General features: G+C 45.9%; 1 protein-coding gene across 2 annotated transcripts in view; it reads right to left on the bottom strand.

The window, feature by feature from the left end:
* LOC134999086 (glutamate carboxypeptidase 2-like) overlaps positions 1–22,417 on the bottom strand; it is a 151,922-nt gene that overhangs the window by 43,850 nt on the left and 85,655 nt on the right. For both annotated transcript variants that reach the window (XM_063951404.1, XM_063951403.1), the window contains exons 7-13: positions 17,778–17,871; positions 15,780–15,878; positions 13,203–13,288; positions 11,617–11,736; positions 9,869–9,951; positions 5,428–5,491; positions 2,984–3,051 (exon numbers count right to left, since the gene is read on the bottom strand). In XM_063951404.1, coding sequence (XP_063807474.1) covers positions 2,984–3,051; positions 5,428–5,491; positions 9,869–9,951; positions 11,617–11,736; positions 13,203–13,288; positions 15,780–15,878; positions 17,778–17,871 — 614 coding nt within the window. The remainder of the gene's footprint in view (positions 1–2,983; positions 3,052–5,427; positions 5,492–9,868; positions 9,952–11,616; positions 11,737–13,202; positions 13,289–15,779; positions 15,879–17,777; positions 17,872–22,417) is intronic.

Raw genomic sequence — 22,417 nt, 5'->3', positions numbered from 1 at the left:
TGCAGTTAGGTATTTTACTCACGGCATTACGAGGTTTTTTTCTTCGTTCCGGTGATCGTAATGTGATTGACAGGAAGTGGGTGTTTCTGGGCGGAAACTGGCCGTTTTATGGGAGTGTTTGAAAAAACGCTACCGTTTCTGGGAAAAACGCGGGAGTGGCTAGAGAAACGGAGGAGTGTCTGGCCGAACGCTGGGAGTGTTTGTGACGTCAAACCAGGAACGAAACTGACTGAACTGATCGCAGTTGCCGAGTAAGTGTGGAGCTACTCAGAAACTGCTAAGAAGTGTCTATTCGCAATTTTGCTAATCTTTCGTTCGCAATTTTGATAAGCTAAGATTCACTCCCAGTAGGCGGCGGCTTAGCGTGTGCAAAGCTGCTAAAAGCAGCTTACGAGCGAACAACTCGGAATGAGGGCCTATATGCGGATGACCTTTTGGCTACTTTGACGGACCCGGTAACTTCCCTTCCTGCTCTTATGCAGGAATTCAATAAGTTTAACTTGCTTTCTAATTTCAAGGTAAATTTCACTAAGTCTGTTGCCTCGAATATCTCCACACCCACACGAGTAATTGAGGGACTTCGGGATTCGTTCCCATTTCAGTGGCATCCTGCTCAGCTAAAGTATTTGGGAGTTCTCTTGACTAAAAACCTTCCTGATCTATACCGGGTACATTTTCTTCCTCTACTGCGTAGGATTGCTACAGATCTTGATAAATGGTCGACACTCCAGCTTACTTGGCTGGGCAGGATTAACATGGTAAAGATGACGATTCTCCCTAAAGTTTTATATCTACTGCAAACATTGCCCATAACAGTGCCTACTTCCTTTTTTACTGCTTTGCAGGCATCTGTTGGTAGTTTTATTTGGGGGCGGAGAGGGCACCGAATCTCCCAATTCACACTGACCCGTACTCGTAAGGAAGGCAGTCTACAATTACCTCATTTTATTAGCTATTACTATGCTGTGCATTTGTCCAGAATTATTTATATGACCAGATCCCCCTATCCTAACAGTGGCCATCAATAGCTGAAGTGACCGCGGGTACCCCTTTGCTTATTCTCCCCTGGCTTAAAAAAATCCCATGCATAAAAACATCCCACCCTAGACCTGACCCTTAAGATTTGGAAGAAATTTAGACTCTTTTAGCCCGAGCCCCTCCTTGCCGACGCCTTTATTATTTAATCTAGACCTCCCCGCGAATCCTCTCTCCCTGTCTCCGAAATCAGCATGGGCAGAAGCTGGCATTTCTCGGTTGAGCCACCTGATTGGTTCGGCGGGATTCCATCCCTTCTCACACTTGCAGCGATCTTATGGTCTACCGCCTAATTAATTTTGGGCTTACCTACAAATACAACATTATGTTGCTGCAACATCGGCTCGTGCGGTGGGATGGAGTCCGACGATCTTCGAATCCTTGTGTCTCTCTGAGAACCTGCCACGACACCTAATATCTTTATTGTACCGACAATGCCTCGCGAGCACTCCCACTTGACCTATGGCATTCGTTACGGCTTGGCATGAGGATTTGGGTAGGGTGTTGACCTCTGACCAATGGTCTCGTATTTTTCAGTTCACATTTGCTAGTTCACCTTCATTGCAAGTTTTCGAGACACAATACAAAGTGGTCTCGAGATGGTATAGATGCCCAGATCGGGTCCACCGCATGTTTCCGAGTGTTCCGGATGTCTGCTGGAGGTGTGGCCGGTCTCGCGGCACTCCTTGCCATATTTGGTGGCGGTGCCCGTGTCTGGCTTCATTCTGGCAACAGGTTCATTCTCTAACTAGGCGTATCACGGGACTCTCTATACCGGAGACACCTGATTTTTGGTTACTTAACTTGATTAACCTTCCACTATCCCAATTTAAAAATTCTCAACTACGACATTTAATGAATGCTGCCAAGGCGACCATTCCGTGCTTCTGGAGATCTCAGACACAGCCTCCCATTGCCAAATGGTTCCAAAGAATCGATTACCATATGGCAATGGAAGACTTGACGTCTTCTTCCGACCAATCTGCATCTCGATTCACAGCCGTCTGGCTAGATTGGCTGGAATTCAAAGGAACGCAGGAATACAAAGCTTTGTTGCGACTCCCCTCCCCTACGACATCTTAGGGCTGCGATGGTGACGGCGGTTCTTTCCTCTTTCTCCTTTTCCCTCTCTTTTCTTCTTCTTCTCACTTTCTTTCTTTTTTCCTGTCTTTCCTTTCTGCTTCTTGTATGTTCTATTTTTCGTGTTATTAATACTTGAAGATACTACAGTTTAATGCCTTAAATGAAGTGGGCTACCGATATTGGCCCTCATTCCGAGTTGTTTGCTCGCAAGCTGCTTTTAGCAGCATTGCACACGCTAAGCCGCCGCCTACTGGGAGTGAATCTTAGCTTAGCAAAATTGCGAACGAAAGATTCTCTAAATTGCGATTAGAAATTTCTTAGCAGTTTCTGAGTAGCTCGAGACTTACTCGGCATCTGCGATCAGTTCAGTCAGTTTCGTTCCTGGTTTGACGTCACAAACACACCCAGCGTTCGCCCAGGCACTCCCCCGTTTCTCCAGCCACTCCCGCGTTTTTCCCAGAAACGGCAGCGTTTTTTCACACACTCCCATAAAACGGCCAGTTTCCGCCCAGAAACACCCACTTCCTGTCAATCACATTACGATCACCAGAACGTGGAAAAAAACCTCGTAATGCCGTGAGTAAAATACCAAACTTTCTAAGCAAATTTACTTGGCGCAGTCGCAGTGCGAGCATTGCGCATGCGCAATTAGCAGAAAATCGCTGCGATGCGAAGAAAATTACTGAGCGAACAACTCGGAATGAGGGCCATTATACATTGATTTTGTTTGTTGTATTTTTAGCCTACGATTGAAATGACAGCACTAATTCTTGTATTACATACAATTCCTTGTGAGCTGTATACTATTGTCTCTTTATTAATAAAAACACAATTTGCATAAAAAAAAAGAAAACATGATAAATACCTCTTTTGTCAAACTGTAAACCAGTTGATACATTAATGGTGTGCAGTCAATTCTCAAAGTAAAGTTCCCTAAAAAAAAAAAAGAAAGAAAAAAAATACAATAAAAAAGCATTGGGGTTGAAAACAAATGAGAATAGAACAATGGATCATCTTACAAATCAGGCAACAAGTGGAATTGCGTTCAGTTTGTTAGATTGATATAGATTTCCGGCTTACACAAGAGACAACAATTGTAGTTCATTTATTTCTCTTTAACTATAATGTTCAACTTATCTGCATTCTGTCTGTGCCTAAGAAAGACATATTATTATGGAACCAAGTGGATATCAATCCGCTAGGTCTGTGGCAGTTGTTTCCACTTTATAATGAATTATGACTACATAAATTTGACTTGCAACGAATCATATAAACTTACTTGGCGAGCCAATCATCCATGTATTTCCCCAAGGAACAGTAAATTATTGTAGCAAACAAAATAAAGACAATGAGTTTCGAAACATGACAACCCCTCAGTCGTATTGCATGGAGTCATTACTTCTCTTACAATAAGGAAGAGGCATTCTCTATTCCTTCGGTATTATGTAGCGTATCAGGGCCGTTTCTTGGGGCAGGCGAGCAGTGCAACCGCACTGGGCGCCCGCCGCGGCACTAACTGTGGCTCCCTGCTTCTCCCTCCTAATTCTCCCCTAGTAACCCGCTCGGGGGTCGGAGTTTCACGGAATGATGCGGTTGCATTGTTACGCCATGACACAACCCCGTCATTCCGCAAAACTCTTCCCCCCCCGCGAGCGGAGTACAGAGGGGGATCCAAGTTAGGAAGAGGGAAAGGCCGACGTGAGGAGCGATTGGTGAGGCGGGCTGGAGAGCGGTAATCGCCTCTGTAAGTATTCTCTCTCTCTCTCAATGTGTAAAATGGGGACACCTGCAGTAATGTGTGAAATGGGGACTCTTGCCTGCTGTAGTGTGGGGATTTAATGTATCAAGGACATTGCGGTGTGTTGCATAATATGGTGCAGGGGGCATTACTGTAGAATGGTAGAATTTTTTTTCCTGTGGTGGTCGTGATCTGTTGGAGCAGGGTCAAAAACTGGATTGTGAGGTAGTCTTTTCAGACGAGGCCATGCCCATTTAGATGAGGCCACGCCCCCTTGCTGGGTGCGCACACAATTTTTTTTTAAATCTAGGTGTGTGGGGGGGGGGGGGGGGGGGCACATTTTTTATGCCATGGGGGGGGGGGGCGCATTTTTCAATCTCGCACTGGGAGACAACTTGGCTAGAAACAGCCCTGTAGCGTATATACATATACACACCTATATACAGGGTGGCCATAATGAAACTTCCCCTATTTCTGAGCCATTTGCTGTTTTTTTTCACCTTATACAGGGCCACATTCTCCCTACCGGTGACCGTTTGCACCCACATTTTTGAGGGGCTGAATCCTGCTTCCCAAATTTGGCAATGTTTAGGTAGTTGGGCAAGCTCCAGATGGCTCTGATCAGGAATTTCCAATTAGGGTACAGCGGAAGACTGATGCTTCCCACAGCAATATCTTCATCCATCTACTCACATTTCTGGGGGCCGCCCAGCACAGGGTGCATTGATTCAAGGTTGACCCCTGCCTGCGTGGTCTGGCAATATTTTTTTCTCAGAAGGGCTGCGTGTGACATCACGCATCCTCCCCGAAAACACTGCCCACATGCCCCTGTGTTGCACACCACGCCCCCACAACGCCGCGTCGGTGCCATATTGACAGCCGCCGCTGTCTATCACCGTCCAAGATGCGGTCGGTGCACGTGCACAGACTCTCTGAATGCAGCCATTGCATACAGGCGCGTGGCTGTGTTCTGCTCTGAATAGACCCCAAGGGTTTTAAAGAGCAGTTCTGCCTATATTAGCGAATACTGGGGGGAGATTTATCAAGCACTGAAGAGAGATAAAGTAGCAAGCAATCCGTGTCTGTCATATTTCAATCACAGCCTGTAAAACGACAGTTGGGAGATGACTGGTTGGTACTTTCTCTCTCTCCAAGCTTTGATAAATCTCCTCCACAGACTGGTGCAGCCCCTGCAATGGCTTATAGATGTGAACCAATTGGAAAGGAGTGATGGTGCCGACAGCAACCAATCAGATTCTATCATATTCTAAAATGCAACAGAGAACTGATAACTAGAATCTGGTTGCTAAGGGCAACACTGCTACTTATCTATTTTAGAATGTTTAGTATATTATTTACCCCTTAGGCTGAGTTGGTGGATGTGGTGTGATGAGTAGCGCTTTTCCCTGGGGAGCTACATAAGTGCTGAGTACCAGTGAATGGTGTAGGTTGGATGCCACCGTAGTGTCTGGTTATAATGAACACCTATAATTTATTTATTTATTAACAGTTTCTTATATAGCGCAACACATATTCCGTCGCGCTTTAGACTAGTTACACACAGTACTTACCTTCTACAGAGGAATCTGCATTAATATAAGCAACTGCTCTTTTCTCTAGTGTTTTAACATTTTCCTGCAAATATAAAACAATACTAAAATTAAAATAAAACCAATTGGTAACTAGTACAGTATATAAAATTCACAGACTGTGGGAGATGTATCAAATCTTTGAGAGCTAAAATGGAAAAATTGCCCATAGCAGGCAGACTCAACAGGACAGGAGATTAAGTGGTCCCAAGTACTAAACTATAATGGTTAATGAGAACGGGAAGGTCCTCATACATACAGTCTCAATACGCCATGCAGCGCAAGATGCCTTGCGTGAGTGAGCAGCCAGGTCCTGTGCAACCCTGCTAACGTCAGGCGTCTTTTTACCAAAAGCGCATCTTATACGCAATGCAGACTGTGCCGATTAATTTTATATGACGCATATATATTGTGTACGACTGAGGGGGTCATTCAGATTTGATCGCTACTGTGAGTTTTCACACAGCGGGCGATCAGATCCTAACTGCGTATGCGCCGCAATGCGCAGGCGCGTCATACAACAGCAACAGGCATCGGCGGCCAGCGACGGGATGGTCCGAAAAAGCCGATCGCACGGGCGTTCGCAAGGTGATTGACAGGAAGAGGCCGTTTGTGGGTGGCAACTGAGCATTTACAGGGAGTGTCCAGAAAAACGCAGGCGTTCCCAAGCGTTTTCAGGTCGTGTGTGTGACGTCAGCTCCGGACCCGATCAGCCTGTTCTTATCGCACTGGAGGAGGAAGTCCTTGGCTGCATACAAACTGTACACACTGGGTTTTAGCAGCTCAGCTGCACATGCGGTCGCACACTTGCACAGCGAAAATACATTGCCCCTGTAGGTGGTGACTATATGATCGCAGGCCTGCAAAAAACGCAGCCCAGCGATCAGATCTGAATTACCGCCCGAGTCTGTATACGGAGCAGAACAGAGCTTGTATCAGGAAAAAGCTGCGACTGCTACATTGTAGCACTTGATTCAGAGACTCAGTCGCACACAGATATACAGGTATCAAAATAATCAGCACAGTCTCTTGCGTCCTAGTTACATTGCGTTGCTACTAAGACACATTTTTAGCAAAAAGAAGCAAAAACAGCACCGGACGCTAGAAGATTTCCATATAATCCGGCGTGCCAAGAGTGGCTGTTTGGCGTGACTACAGCAAAGATGAATGAGGGCATATCTGTATGTAAAGAACCACTAGGAGTGTGAGCTTTGGGTACAATAGGGTTCATGTACATTTAGTTTTATATCTTTACAATGTTAAGTCACGTATGTGGATGTCACTCATGTGTCACAGCAGAAACAAATGTGAGAACCATTGCTGATTTCAGTGTACATAAAAGGAAGCCAACTTTTATTCCTGCTGTGTGCTATTCTTTGTGTGAATGTTGTGTTTGTGTATGTACTGTAACTTGCTGTACATGATCTGTAGATGTGGAAGTACAGATGGGGGTATCACATAGCACAAATATTATGCCACTATATATTCTCTAGGACCACCAACTCGCCACTATCCAGTACATCATATTTGCCTACCCTCCCAGAAGCTGCCGGAGACTCCTGATTTTTAGGGCAGTCCCCCGCAGCCCCAGAAGGGTATGTGGCTCTCCAGCATCCCACCCACACCTGCCCGCTTCCGAGTGCAGTGGGCAGGATGAGGGTAGAAGCATTGGCGTTTCTATACCTCCGGCCCGCAGTGTCACATCTAGCAAAGTTTGAGGATCCGGCAGCTGAGATTTGCCCGAGGAGGTAGCAGGCTGTGGATGAACAAGATGAGGGGGTTGGATATAGTTCCTTCGCATGGGACACGGAGCAATGAAGAACGTAGGCAGGGTTTGAGAATCAGTAGGAAGTATTTATTATGTACAGGGCTGAGGTAGAGAACTGAGGCTGGAGCACGATGGTTAAGGAACGTAATTGCGGATAAAGAACTGCGGGTTGTGGCTTGAAAGACGAGGTTTTGATTAACGAACTGCGGAACTGTAGATAGTGGTTAAAGACGTGGTTGGAGGCGAAGAACTGTGGACTGTGGTTTGAATGACGAGACTGTAGATGATGAACTGTGGAACTGTGGATGGTGGTTGAAGACGTGGCTGGGGGCGAAGAACTTATGGACTGTGATTTGAAAGACGAGATCGTAGATGATGAACTGTGGAACTGTGGATGGTGGTTGAAGACGTGGCTGGAGACAAGGACTGTGGACTGTGGTTTGGAAAACGAAGCTGAAGATAATAATCTGCAGGCTGTAGTCGGTGGTACAAAGGCGTGGCTGGTGAAGGAGATCTGTGGAGTGTGGCTTGAAAGACGAGGCAGAAGACCCAGGGCCGACTGTGCCCAAAGAGTCTTACTGGACCGGGTTTTCCAGGAGCGCTTCCACAGGCAGTAGCAGGCTAGAAATGGCAGGGCTACAGCAGCAACAGAGAACCGACCAAGCAGGATCAGGAGGAACCAGAATACAGCAGGAATCCTGGGAGCACAGGCTAAAGCACCTACAACAGGGTTGTAACTTGAAGCACTGGCGTCCCTGTCCTAAACCAGCCCCCTTTTATAGGGAGAGCTTCCCCAGGATTGGCTGGAAGAAACAGGAACTATGCTTAAAACTTGGTCTCCAACATGGCGGCGCCCAGTAATGCAGACCTTTTTGCAAAGCCACATTGCTCACTGCCCCTGGTCTCCTAGCAACGGCTCAGCAAGAGCGACCCGCTGTAGCGGCGTCCCGCCACCACGTGCGGACCCCCTCACTGCCGCTACTGCTGCCCACGGATCCGGCACAGCAGCCCACCTCCGCTGCTGCCCGCACATCGCCAAGGAAGCCGGCCCCGCGGCCCCAGCGTACCGGTAAGACTCCGGACGCTGACACGCAGGCTGTATAAGGCCCGCAAAGCCGTTTGTTCCGGCCCACCCGCTTGTGTCAGAGAGACATGCAACCGCTCAGTCCGCCGGCGGCGTGTCTCAGCTGTCAGGGCAGGGAGGAGAGCGCAGCTACATTTCCGACGGCAGCGGCGGGTAGGATCCCAAACCAGCCGTCGGTTCATGAGCCAATCAGAGCTTGCGGACAGGCAGCCAATCAGGAGCCGCTGCTGCCGGTCCACGAGCTCCGATTGGCTCACAAACCGGTGGTTGGTTTGAGATCTACACGCCACCCGACATAGCCATGCTCTCCTCCCTGACCTGACAGCTGAGACACGCCACCGCCGGACGGAGCAGCAGCAGCGGTGAGCAGCACAGTGGGGTGGGGGTGCACTGTGGGGGCATTTGTGGATCTGGCGCTGTGGAGGCATTTGTGGATCTGGCGCTGTGGGGGCATTTGTATATCTGGCACTGTGGGGGCATTTGTATATCTGGCACTGTGGGGGCATTTGTATATCTGGCACTGTGAGGGCATTTGTATATCTGGCACTGTGGCGGCATTTGTGTATCTGGCAATGCACTGGCATGTGTATCTGGCACTGCACTATTGGGGGCATATGTGTATCACGTCCCATTTTAATTTGTCACACCCATTTTTTGGCGTGCGCGCCTTCGGTGCACGCACTCAGTACCTCTAAGAGGCAGAACTACTGGGGGGCAGGGTAATTTTTAAGTTGATAATTTTTGTATGGCCCCCGAAGGATTTTATATATATCCAAATGGCCCTTGGCAGAAAAAAGGTTCCCCACCCCTGCTCTAATGGGTGCAATGTGTGTGGTGCGCACGGCCCCTGGGTTCAGGGGGGCCCACACCGCACACATTGCACCCATTTTAATACTTACCTTTCCGGAGTCCAGCGTCAGGCACTGCGATCGTGGTAGCCAAATTGGTCTCTGGATCATGGCGAGCGATATGTTTCCGGAGACCTGCGCATGCGCAGTAGAAATGCCGGAGTCTACAGCACCGTACAGAGGAGGGGGCCCATCCGGACGTTCACACAGGCCCCCTGCTCTGTTGAAACGTCCCTGGGTAGAAGCACATAAAATACAGCAAGAGCATGAAGTGGGCAGGGCTAACAGATGTGAGTGGCATAATTTAGCCCTGCCCTCTACCAGCAGACCCGCAAATCATGGGCATTTTCCCATCTTGGGGGCGGGGCCTGACATGCAGCCCAGCCCCACCCACTGAAGTGATCTGCTGTGTAGTTAAGTATGCAGTATATAACAACACGATCATGGTAAAATAGAAAATCTCATAATACCAAGATATTACATAGCTCTGTATTGCCTCATATTGCCACCACATGCCAGCATTTATCCTGTATGGAACCAGTGAAGCTGTGCGAGCCATCCGGACACAATGTGGCGAGGAGACAGATTAATAATACGATCAGGAAGGGGACTTTTTTTAAAAAAAATAAGACAATATTTGTTTTAGAGATTATATGATCATTCTCCGCGACTTAGAGTAAAGGTCAGCAGCCCCCTGTATAAGCTGAGCAATACATGCGTTACCTCAGCCCATTCTGTAGAGCCCAACAGGCCGAACTCTTCTGCGTCCCAGCTGGCAAACAGCAGCGTTCTCCTCGGCCTCCACCCTAAATAATATTTACAAAGAATTGAATTATCTGCCTGTTTAGCTCAAATGGTCAATGACTGACAGCAGGATGTGCAATCATCATAAAGGTCAGGGATGGGGAACCTTTGGCCCTCCAGGTGCTGTTGAACTACACATCCCAGCATGCCTTGCAACAGTTTTAGCATGGCCAAGTAGCAAAGCTGTAGCATAGCATGCTGGTATGTGTAGTTCAACAACAGCTGGAGGGCCAAAGGTTCCCCATCCCTGATAAAGGTACAGGGCCTCATTCTGGGAAGATGTACTAAGCCGTGGAGTGTGTTAAAGTGAAGAGAGATAAAGTACCAGCCAATCAGCGGTATCCGGACTCTAAGTCGACACACATTAGGTCGACACACATTAGGTCGACACATGAAATAGGTCAACATAGGAAAAGGTAGACATGAGTTTAAAAAAAAAAAAATCTTTTAATTTTTTGAACATTTTCAGACTTTACGTTCCACGTGGACTACAACTGGGAACGGTAACCTGAAGCATGGTGAGCGAAGCGAGCCATGCGAGGGGACACGGTGCACTAATTGGGGTTCCCCGTCGCCACATGGTGAAAACGACACCCAAAAAACAAAAAAAAATGGCCATATCGACCCATTTTCTGTGTTGACCTAGTCACTGTCGACCAATAGGTGTCGACCTAGACACTATCGACCCTGAGTCCCATACCCCCAATCAGCACCTAACTGCAATGTTACAGGCTGTGGGGCAGATGTATTAACCTTGAGAAAGCATAAGGAAGTGATAAACTAGTGATAAATGCAAGGTGATAAATGCACCAGCCAATCAGTTTGTAACTGATAATTTACATATTGGAGCTGATTGGCTGGTGCGTTTATCACCTTACATTTATCACTGGTTTATCACTTCCTTATGCCTTCTCCAGGTTAATACATCTCGACCTCTGTTTGAAAAATGACAGTTAGGAGCTGGTTGGTTGGTTGGTTGGTTGGTTGGTTGGTACGTACTTTATCTCTCTCCACTTTGTCACTATCCAAGGCTTAGTATATCTGCCCCTGTGAGTGGTGAAAGTCCAGTGCCAACGGAATGCTTATGCAACTGTATGCCATGTCATCACACCGCCATGCTTCCCAGTCCGCAAGACCAGCCGCCATCGCTATCATCAGTGCTTACCCTATACTAAGTGCGGGACAACAATCTAAATTTGGCGTCCACTTTGCATAGGCCCATCTCTAGCTACATGCTCAGGCAACACCCACGGAACGGTTCTTATAAGCGCATTTGTATCTTTGCTGCTCAGTTGCCGTCCATGTAGCGGCACAGAGAAATGGCTGAGATGCGTACAACTTTGAATTGCGCAGAAGTTCTATAAGAGGTTATTCAGCCCACGATGCTTGCACAGAAAAAATATAAATGTATTTCCTTCCATTGCACTGCAAAATGGTTTGTTCCAGATACAAAGTTACGTGCTTTTTCTGCCTTGCTTCCAAATCCAAATGAGGCCCAATGGGTCCAACCTCCTTTCTGTAACCTCCCTTACTTTGTCAAATTGTTCCACCCATGTTTCATCTTTTTGCTTTCTATACCCTAACTTTTTTTTAATGACAAAAAAAGATAGTCACTTATAACGATTGATAAATAAATAAATACAATAAAAAAGTCCAAGAAATATTACCTTTTACTTTCAACTTCCCTGCACTTCTGACAATTTCGTTCACTACAGCTGCTCCACTTTGGGGGTCAATCCCTCCGAATACCCAGGAGTCCCTATGGCCACCAAGTATGACATACCTGTCTAAGAATGACATGAGTGCGTTTAATAATGCTGTACAGAGTTACATCAGTTCACTACAGAGATTCTCAAATGTCATTAAACCTTCTATCAGATGAGGGCTGCCATGTTTCCACGCTACGCCTCTGATTAAACCTTCTATCAGATGAGGGCTGCCATGTTTCCACGCTACGCCTCTGATTAAACCTTCTATCAGATGAGGGCTGCCATGTTTCCACGCTACGCCTCTGATTAAACCTTCTATCAGATGAGGGCTGCCATGTTTCCACGCTACGCCTCTGATTAAACCTTCTATCAGATGAGGGCTGCCATGTTTCCACGCTACGCCTCTGATTAAACCTTCTATCAGATGAGGGCTATCATGTTTCCACGCTACGCCTCTGATTATACCTTCTATCAGATGAGGGCTGCCATGTTTCCACGCTACGCCTCTGATTAAACCTTCTATCAGATGAGGGCTGCCATGGGTACAAACCACTTAACCTGAACCTCTACAGTAAATAAAGACACTATAGATTTTGGCAAATAAACTGTTATTTATTGAAATATGATTATTGTTTATGAACTAGTTATCAGCCCATCAAAATGACGGAACAACTAATGTTAGTGCAAGCGGTTATGTGCGCCCGAAAGGAGCAACACTTGAATTGCTCCATCTTGTGCCATCTAGTGGCCACCAGCACACAAAAAACTTGAATTACCCCCCATCAAGGTGAGGAACAGCGCTGCCCATTTATTATATAGGATGTATGGTGGCAAAGAAAGGACGGCCAAAAATTAGCTAGTCTGCAATGCCCAATGACAACCAACAACTGGCATTGCAGGCAGATACTGTGAACAAATACATCTACTGTACATAACTCCTATGAGCAACAAAAGGTATCCACTCACCTTCTACCTTGACTACTGCCCCCCCCCCCCCCATAATGGTGGTGCAGCCAATTACCAGACAATAAAGGCAGCGCACCTCAACTAAATAATTGCACCCATAGTAGTGACCTGCCGCAACACAGCCAACAAACTTCATAAGGGAGGGAGGGATGCCTGGAACAAAGTGTCTTTTGTATACATCACAAGCCCTTTAAATAAACAACCAACAGAACCATCACCCCAACAATGCTATAGGCTACTAACATATGTGATCACCACCCATGCAAGCCCCCATCGTAGAGGTTTAAACCACCTCTTATTCCAATCATTCAGCCCAGGACTTAGATAAAAATGAAGGCGGCCATTTTGCAGACTGTACCTTTATTTAGCCTACGGATTGACTAGGAACCAGTGACATCCCTGAGATTTGAAGTCCAGTCGCCATGATGACCACTAATCCTTTACCACCATTATCTGACACCCTGGCTAATAATGACATCTAGCTCTTGAATGGATGTCCGCATGCTCAGGACCCTGCTGAATTGAGCAATGCTAGATTACAGGATGTGAAAAGAAAGGTCATAATATTCCACTGTCACCTGTCTCCAAGGCGCCTATGATGGTTCCGATAACGTTATACACTCTTCTTATCTCTTTGTAGGTATGGATGTGCATTCTTACCCTCCTGTATCAATGACAGTAAGAAATAGTGGTGCAAATTAGTGATATTATAAATCATTACCTCAATAAAAACCATCTGTGCATGACAACAAAATATCTAGCGATGAGGTATATGTAGAGGTGGTGGAACTGAGATCTTTGTAGGTGAGGGTAAATTATTTGCATTGGATTCTGGAGGAGACATTTAACTTCTGTAGGAATTTGCTCATGGATGTGGAGTAACTTGACATGAGAGGAAGACTAGTGTTTGCCCCGGCTGTTTGGGCTGTGTGAGGAATATGCCAAATAGGAGGTTACAGTAGTCAAGGCAGGAGATAATGAGAAAATGGATAAAATTTATGTTTGCATCTTGGGCAAGAAAGGGGCAAGTTCTAGCAATATTTAAAAAAAAATGTGTGCAAGAACTGGAATAGAGCCTAGATGAGAAATAAAGCACAGTGTGGAACCATGTGTGACACCAAGACAGTTTTATTTGTAAGACAGGACTGGTTGACAGTGAGGGATATCTGAGGAAGGCTAGATAAGCTCTGTTTTGGAAATGTTGAGCTTTAGGTTGCACTGGGACATCCATGCGGACATAGCAGAGAGACAGTTTGTTACTCAATACAGTAGAGAATAATAATGATATTGCTTTATATCGCACTTTTCCCCAAAAGGACTCAAAGTGCCTTAAAAAAAATTGCAAAGATCTTGAGCAGCCATCTTGAGCATACAATGGTTACATTGGATGGATTTAGTATATGAAGAAAAAAGTACAAGGTGATACAGAATCTGAAAAGGGACATATGAAGAGATGAGGAAAGGGAGGTAGATCTGAGTGTCATCAGCATAGAGGTGGTATAGAAAGCTGAATGAGTGAATTTGTTCACCAAGAGAACAGCGATGAAAGAAGGGGGCAGAAAAAAAGAACCTTGTTGGACCCCATTAGATAGCGGTAGTGGAGGGAAGGATGTACTAGAGGTAAAGACGCTGAAGGAACAGTTGCATATGTAGAATATGATCCAAGAATGGCCATGAGAGCCAATGTGGTAACGCAGATGCAAGGGGATGACCAATAATGTTACATTCAGCAGTAAGTACATGAGAGGTAAAGTGACCCTCAGACTTTGCTGTAAGAAGATCATTGCTCACTTTGTGTGGACAGTCTCAGAGGTATGTTGGGGTGGGACCCCAACAGCAGAGAGTCAAGAAAGAGTCAAGAAAGGAGTCAGAGTTGAGAAAACAAAGGGGAAAAAAGGTGGTGATTGGAATGAGAAGCTGGAGTATGGAAATGAAAGAATCGAGAGAAACATGTTGGAGACATGAGCTAGAGACAGACATGCGGTAGAGGAGAGGGAGCAGAAAAGGTGGAAATAGGGTCAAGTGACTCAACCTTATAGTCTGCTACGGGGGAGAATGAACAGAGGGTGAATTGGTTTAGTGCAAAAGAGAAATTGTGTGTGAACTGTGCAGGGTTTGGTATGGGGAAATTTCTTGTCAAATGGGCTTGATTTGGTCTCTTAAGTAGGGGGGCAAAGTCATTGGGTTTGAGGGATATAGGTGCGGTTGTAACAATGCTTGTTTAGAACAGCATATTTAAATGTCTGAAGCACTCTATGTTTATGGCTGAAGATCAAGAGGATGTGAAAATATGACTTGCTCAACTTTTCTTTCCATATTCCACAACCATTTTTGAATATTTTTTTTTTTATCAAAACCAAAAATTATTTTGAGTTTCTTCATGGGAGATCAGTAATCCCTACAAGATCCTGCCTCTCTGTACCTCCCATTCATCATACCCTCAGAAAACGGATTCAAATCACCTTTGTGTAAATACCCTTATAACGGGCTACACTATGTGCAATTTTCCAGTTGGCCTTATCTTAATGACTGACCGGTCTTCTTTAACAATCCAGTGGCAACACCAGTTTCTAGAACTGCCCAAGGCACGGAATTCATTATACAGAATAAAATACTAGAACTCCAATCAGTAATATTTTTAGCATTTTCCCTCAGCTCCCATCCTATAAACGGTTCCGGTATGAATGGTCGACATTGACATGGTCGACATGTACACATGGTCGACACATGAAAGGTCGACACATGAAAAGGTTGACATGAGTTTTTTAACTTTTTTTTCTTTTGGGGAACTTTTACATACTTTACGTGGACTACGATTGGAACGGTAATCTGTGCCGAGCGAAGCGGTAGCGGAGTGAAGGCACCATGCCCGAAGCATGGCGAGCGAAGCGAGACATGCGAGGGGACGCGGTGCACTAATTGGGGTTCCCAGTCACTTTACGCAAAAAACGACACAAAAAAAAGTTTAAAAAAACTCATGTCGACCTTTTCATGTGTCGACCTCTCATGTGCCGACCATTTTCATATGTCGACCATGTGTCCATGTCAATGTCGACCAATAGTGGTCGACCTAATGACTGTCGACCATAACATGGTCGACCATGTGAACGGATACCCCTATAAACAGGCTGACTAGAATGAGATGTTTTGCTTACTGTGTGGCATAATGTTCACTGAACCCAGGACCAATATTGTAAGACACATTTAGACTTCCTTTCCAAGTGTTGTTCGGTGCAGCAGCTCCTCCCATGTTCCTGTAAATAATAACAGTACAATATGTATCCTATACGCTCAATGATAAATAAGCAATCAGATGTAAAAGTCTTGTTTTCGGATAGAAATAAAAGTAAATATGAATAATCATAATCTCCCTTACAGCGCATCTACTTACAGTATCTCCCATCTACTGACACGTCCCTAAAACTGTATCGTGGGGGTCATTCCGACCTGAACGCATGCTAGGTTTTTTTGCTGCGGTGCGATCAGGTCAAAACTCTGCAAAACTGCACATGCGTATGCACCGCAATGTGCACGTGCATCGTACGGGTACAAAGCGGATTATTGCTGTGCGATGGATTTAAAGAAGAATCCATTCGCACAGCCGATCGCAAGGAGATTGACAGGAAGAAGGCTTTTATGGGTGTCAACTGACCATTTTCAGAGAGTGGCTGGAAAAACACAGGCTTGTCCAAGCGTTTGCAGGGCGGGTGTCTGACGTCAATTCCGGACACGAACAGGCTGAAGTGATCGCAGCGGCTAAGTCTGGGCAACTCAGAAACTGCACAAAACTTTTTTGTACTGCTCAGCTGCAAAAGCGTTCGCACACTTGCAAAGTGGAAATACACTCCCCTGTAGGCGGCGACTATCTGATCGCAGCACTGCAAAAAATAGCTATCGAGTAATCAACTCGGAATGACCCCCATAGTTATATTAACTACAGAAAGGAATGAAGTCATAACATCAACATTTGCAATGTCAACATCATAATGTCAACACCACAGTGTCAGTAGTTATGATGTCGAGATTGTTGAAATGTAGGCATTGAACATGTTGGCATTTGCAGACTATCGACTATCGACTTTCTGCAGGGATCAGAGGGATAGAGGGATAGGGTTATGCAATAGGGGGAGGTCTAGGGTTGACGATACTCATTGGCTGTAGCACCGTAGTATCCAACGCAAATCAGCAGGGCGTCACTGCCAGAACTGGAATACACCGCTGGAGTCGCCCAACCCACTACACCAGTCACCACTAGACCACCATAAAATGTTTTGCCAATATTGTAATTATATTGACATTACATCAGTGTCGACATGAAGAATGCGAATGTGGTCAATGTCAACACGCCAAGTATGTCGATATTATGACCAAGTCAACTCACCCTATTATTTTGAATGTACCCTCCAGTAACTTTTGATATGTACAATACATTGCTTTAGCTTTCTGAATTCCTTGTAAACGTTTCAGGGAGATGCGGTTAATTTACCTACAATCAAAATCCCGACGGTCAAAATACCGACAACCATTGACCGACGGTCAAAATCCCAGACAAGGTCAAAATCTCGACATTTAAAATACCAACAAGGTCACCATGCCATGCGAGGGGACACAGTACACTTATACGGTGTCCATGATGACCTATGTCGACATACAAACAAAAAAACAATTAAAAACTCGTGTAAACTTTTTGAACTGTTGACATTTTAAATCTCAGTATTTTGACCTTGTCGGGATTTTAAATGTCGGTATTTCAACCTTTTTCGGGAGTTTGACCTTTTCAGGATTTTGATCGTCTTGTCAATTTTGTCTGTATTTTGACTATCAGAATTTTGATTGTAAGTATTTCATACTAAACCCGTCTTAGGCATGTGTCTATATACAGAAAATGTTGATTATTTTGCCAGCAGCTCTAGGACACATCCAAGGGCATTGGAAATAGAAAATGCCACCTGCTTTGATGAAAAACACAGTAGAAAGTCTAGAGGCTAATGAAATACAGTCACAAGTACTAACCAATACATTAAAGTTGTGTAAAACATGTTTAGACCTCTTTCCTCATATGTCAGCCTAGATTAATATATAAAAAGCCCAACCATTTCTAGATAGCTTTAAACAATGTGATGTTTTAACAGTTTTTACAACTTTTTGCTTACCGTAATAAAATCTCAGCGTCGTCGTAGCCTATAGGGTGGACAGGGATTTTAGGAAGCCCCACACCATCCTTTACATCAGATCTGTAGGTGTATTCTGATAAAACATAGTATTATTAGTGTGTATTCCACACTGGAACATATTGGTGTCCCTGCAGCAGTTAGGAATCAAGAGGTTATAACAGAACAGTTTATTGAGTGCAATGGGGTGTATCGGGTGTCTATTATGAGTTATTATATCAAGGAAATATAGACGCTGCATAACTCAGGGCCGCAACTAGGGAAGGGGCTAAGGGGGCATGTGCCCCGAGTGCAGGATTTGAGGGGGTGCCAAGGAGTTACAGAGAAGCAGGGTTTTTTTTTTTGGGGGGGGGGGTTTGCCAGCAGTGCTGTGCTGCTCCAGTGAGACAGCAGATAGCTCCCGGGGCAGTGTATCTGACCCACCTGTCTGCCCACAGCTGGCTCCTAAGCTGTGCAGGTGAGTTCCAGTACCTGGGATCTCTCCTATGTCAGCTACTGTCTTAAACTCTCTTCTTTGCCATGCAGTGCTGTGAAGCGTGCGGTGCACCGTGCAAGCTATAGAAGCGAGCTGTTGGTGCTGTGTTTTTCAGCAGGCTATGATCCCGGCTGCCGATAACAAGCTGCCAGCAACACACCATTGAGCGGACACGGGCTTTTGCTTGTTAACAGGTGCAGTCACCGATGTTACAGAAATCAAAGACTCACTTTGCTAGCTATCCACTTGACAGTGGAACTAACAGCCTGGACAACCATCACATCTCGCAGAGTATCACTACAGCAGCTTTGTGGTGAGTTTAAAGACAGACTTTATTATCGGCACTGTGCTCCCAGTTAGCAGTATCAACCTCCGCTTTGTCTCGCTGATGGGGGATTTGGTGTAGCTTATGGGGGGATGTATTGTAGTCATGTAGTGTACCATATAGGGTATGTAGTGTAGTAATGAATTGCAGTATATTGGTGGCATGTAGTGCACTGATGTGGTGTAGCATGTAAGGGGATGTGATGTAGTGTAGCATATATGGTATGTAGTGCAGTGTATAGGGGCATGGAGTGTAGTGATGTAGTTCAGCATGTAGGGGATGTAGTATAGGGATGTAGTGCAGTGGATAGGGGAATATAGTGCAGTGATGAAGTCTTATGATATTGAACCTAATTCAGACCTGATCGCAGCAAGCGATTTTTGCACTGCTGCAATCAGATAGTTGCCGCCTACAGGGGGAGTATATTTTAGCTGTGCAAGTGTGCATACGCATGTGTAGCAGAGCTGTACAAACAGATCTTGTGCAGTCTCTGCGCAGCCCAGGACTTACTCAGCCGCTGCGATCACATCACCCTGTCCAGGACTGGAATTGACGTCAGAAACCCCTCTGCTAACGCATGGACACGCCTGCATTTTTCCAGACACTCCCTGAAAACGGTCAGTTGACACCCACAAACGCCTTCTTCCTGTCAATCTCCTTGTGATCGCCCATGCGAACGTATCCGTCGCACTAACCCATCGCTGAGCGGCGATCCGCTTTGTACCCGTGCGACGCGCCTGTGCATTGCGGTGCATACGCATACGCAGTTTGTGCCTGATCGCCCACTGTGCGAAAACGCACAGCAGCGATCAGGTCTGAATTACCCCCATAGTGCAGTGATATAGTACAATGTATGGGGACACACAGGGGGTATGTAGTGGAACACTTTGCTGGGGGGGCATGTGATACATAAGACATTTGGGGCACATAGGGGAATATTGTCCAACAGTATCCCCTTTTTTCAAAATTTTTGATAATCTGATTATTTTAGTCTGAGGGTTTTTTTAAATTGTATTTATTATTATTTTTTTTATTTATTTATCTATTGTTTTTTTTGGGGGGGAGGGATGTGGGGCGCCAAATTACTGCCTTGCCCCAAGTGACGAAAATCCTAGTTTCGGCCCTACATAACTAATTATTATTTATTTATTAATAGTTATTTAAATAGCACATAATTATTCTGAAGTGCTTTATGGAGAATATTTGGCCATTCACATTAGTCCCAGCCCTAGCAGAGCTTTACAATCTATATTTCCCACCACATGCACATACACATACACAATTAATCTACTAGTATATTTTTGGATTGTGGGAAGAATCTAAATAGGAGGTCGATGCAAGCATGGAGAGTATATGCAAGCTCCACATGGCTGGGGCTGTGATGGGAATTGAACTTAAGACCTCGGTGTTGTGAGGCAGTAATTACTAACCGCTACACCATGCTTCCTGCTCAACTACTGTTAAATTCAATTAATTGACAGTATCTGAAAGTTTTTATTCTATCTGTCCATTGCAGAGCGATGCGACAAATAATTATTAGCAGAACAAAAATACCCTAATATTTTTCAAAAATTGGCAGGAGAATTCGAAAAAATTCTTTGTGTTACAGTAACATTAAGACAAGCCTCTGCCACAACCTTTTCTAAAGGTGTATACACACGGCGAGATCCTTACTATGTCCGATTTTGACTATGCGATTTCCCTTGAACTCCCCCAGAACCCAGATAGCACAGATAGCACAGATTTTGACTATCTGTACTTTCGATTTTGTCTATGTACGATTTTGACTAAGTGCCAATTTTGACGTACTTTGTACTAGTAGATTGCAGTAGATAGTCAAGATTGACTTGCCTGCACAGTCTATCTAGCCTTGCAATACCGACCCCGTGGGAGTGCGCATCGGGATAGAATTGGGATCACAAGCTGCCTAACACCTTGAGATTTCCACTAACTTTCTTTAAGATTTTGACTATATAGTCAAAATCTTACATATTTATCTCACCGTGTGTACACACCTTTAGAGACCTTTCAAACTAGCAGTCATGCTCCCAGCTACCAAACAGTTATGCAGATCCTCAAAAAACTACCCCTTGGCAATATTCTGTTTAATAACCAGGCCTGTGAACCAAGCAGTGAAATAAAACACTGTCAATGGCAGATAACTGTATAGCTACTGTGACTCTCCCAGTTAGTGGCCACCAGCGGTGCAAGTGGGCAGGTACGGGTGGAGCGGGGGTAACTTACCACCGCCGACGGGCCACCGCTCCCTCCCTCTGCTGCTGCTCACCGCTGCTGCTGCTTGAGGAGAGGAGAGCGCAGCGTGCGCCTATCCTGCCCCTCAGTGTCTTCCTTCAATTTTCAGCGCCGGCCCGTGAACCAATTAGAGCTCGTGGACCGGCAGCCAAGGCTCTTGATTGGCTGCCGGACCGTGAGCTTTGATTGGCTCACGGATCGGCGCTCAATTGAAGGTAGATACCCGCACCTCCACCGGAGACTGAGGGGCAGGAGAGGTGCAGGCTGCGCTCTCCTCCCCTCACACACAGGACAGCAGCAGCGGTGAGCAGCAGGGGAATGGGGGGGGGGGGGGGGGCATGTGTACCTGGCACTGGGGGCATATCTGGCACTGGGGGGGACATGTGTATCTGGCACTGGGGGCATATCTGGCATTGTGGGGGCATTTCTGTATCTGGCACTAGGGGCATATCTGGCACTGGGGGGACATGTGTCTTTGGCACTGAGGGCATATCTGCCACTGCGGGGACATGTGTATCTGGCACTGGGGGGGGCATTTCTGTATCTGGCACTAGGGGCATATCTGGCACTGGGGGCACATGTGTATCTGGCACTGGGGACATATCTGGCACTGGGGGGGCATTTCTGTATCTGGCACTTGGGGCATTTGTGTATCTGGCATGTGAGGCAATGTATATCTGGCACTCTGGGGGCATTTGTGTATCTGGCACTGTGGGGCAATGTGTATCTGGCACTGTGGGGCATTGTATATCTGGCACTCTGGGGGCATGTGTTTATCTGGCACTGTGGGGCAATGTGTATCTGGTACTGGGGGGGCATTTCTGTATCTGGCACTGGGGGCATTTGTGTATCTGGCACTGTGGGGCAATGTGTATCTGGCACTGTGAGGCATTGTATACCTGGCACTGTGAGGCATTGTATATCTGGCACTCTGGGGGCATTTGTGTATCTGGCACTGTGAGGCAATGTATATCTGTCACTGTGGGGCAATGTATATCTGGCACTGGGGGCATTTGTGTATCTGGCACTGTGGGGCAATGTGTATCTGGCACTGTGAGGCATTGTATACCTGGCACTGTGAGGCATTGTATATCTGGCACTCTGGGGGCATTTGTGTATCTGGCACTGTGAGGCAATGTATATCTGTCACTGTGGGGCATCGTGTATCTGGCACTATTGGGGTCATATGTGTATCTACCCCTCCCACATATGTGTATCACGCCCCCATGTTCATTGGCCACGTCCCATGTGGCATATGGCCACACCCATTTTTTGGCACGTGCACACAGTACCTATAAGACATTTTTTCTACTTGCACCACTGGTGGCCACCGATTATATTACCTTCATTTATTCAGCCAGAAACTCACAGACGTTATACTACACTCAAGGCTGGGCTGGCAAAATGTGGTCCAATGGGCAATTAGTAGAGGGAAGTCCATGGTATGAGTTACAGGTTTTCCATTATGATAAACAGGGGCAGATGTATTAACCTGGAGAAGGCATTAGAAAGTGATAAACCAGTGATAAATGAAAGGTGATAAACGCACCAGCCAATCAGCTTCTAACT

This window comes from Pseudophryne corroboree, chromosome 2 (genome assembly GCF_028390025.1).
Source record: "Pseudophryne corroboree isolate aPseCor3 chromosome 2, aPseCor3.hap2, whole genome shotgun sequence".
Lineage (NCBI taxonomy): Eukaryota > Metazoa > Chordata > Amphibia > Anura > Myobatrachidae > Pseudophryne > Pseudophryne corroboree.
The sequence above is the reverse complement of the archived record's forward strand: the minus strand, read 5'-3'. Positions and strand labels throughout refer to the sequence as shown.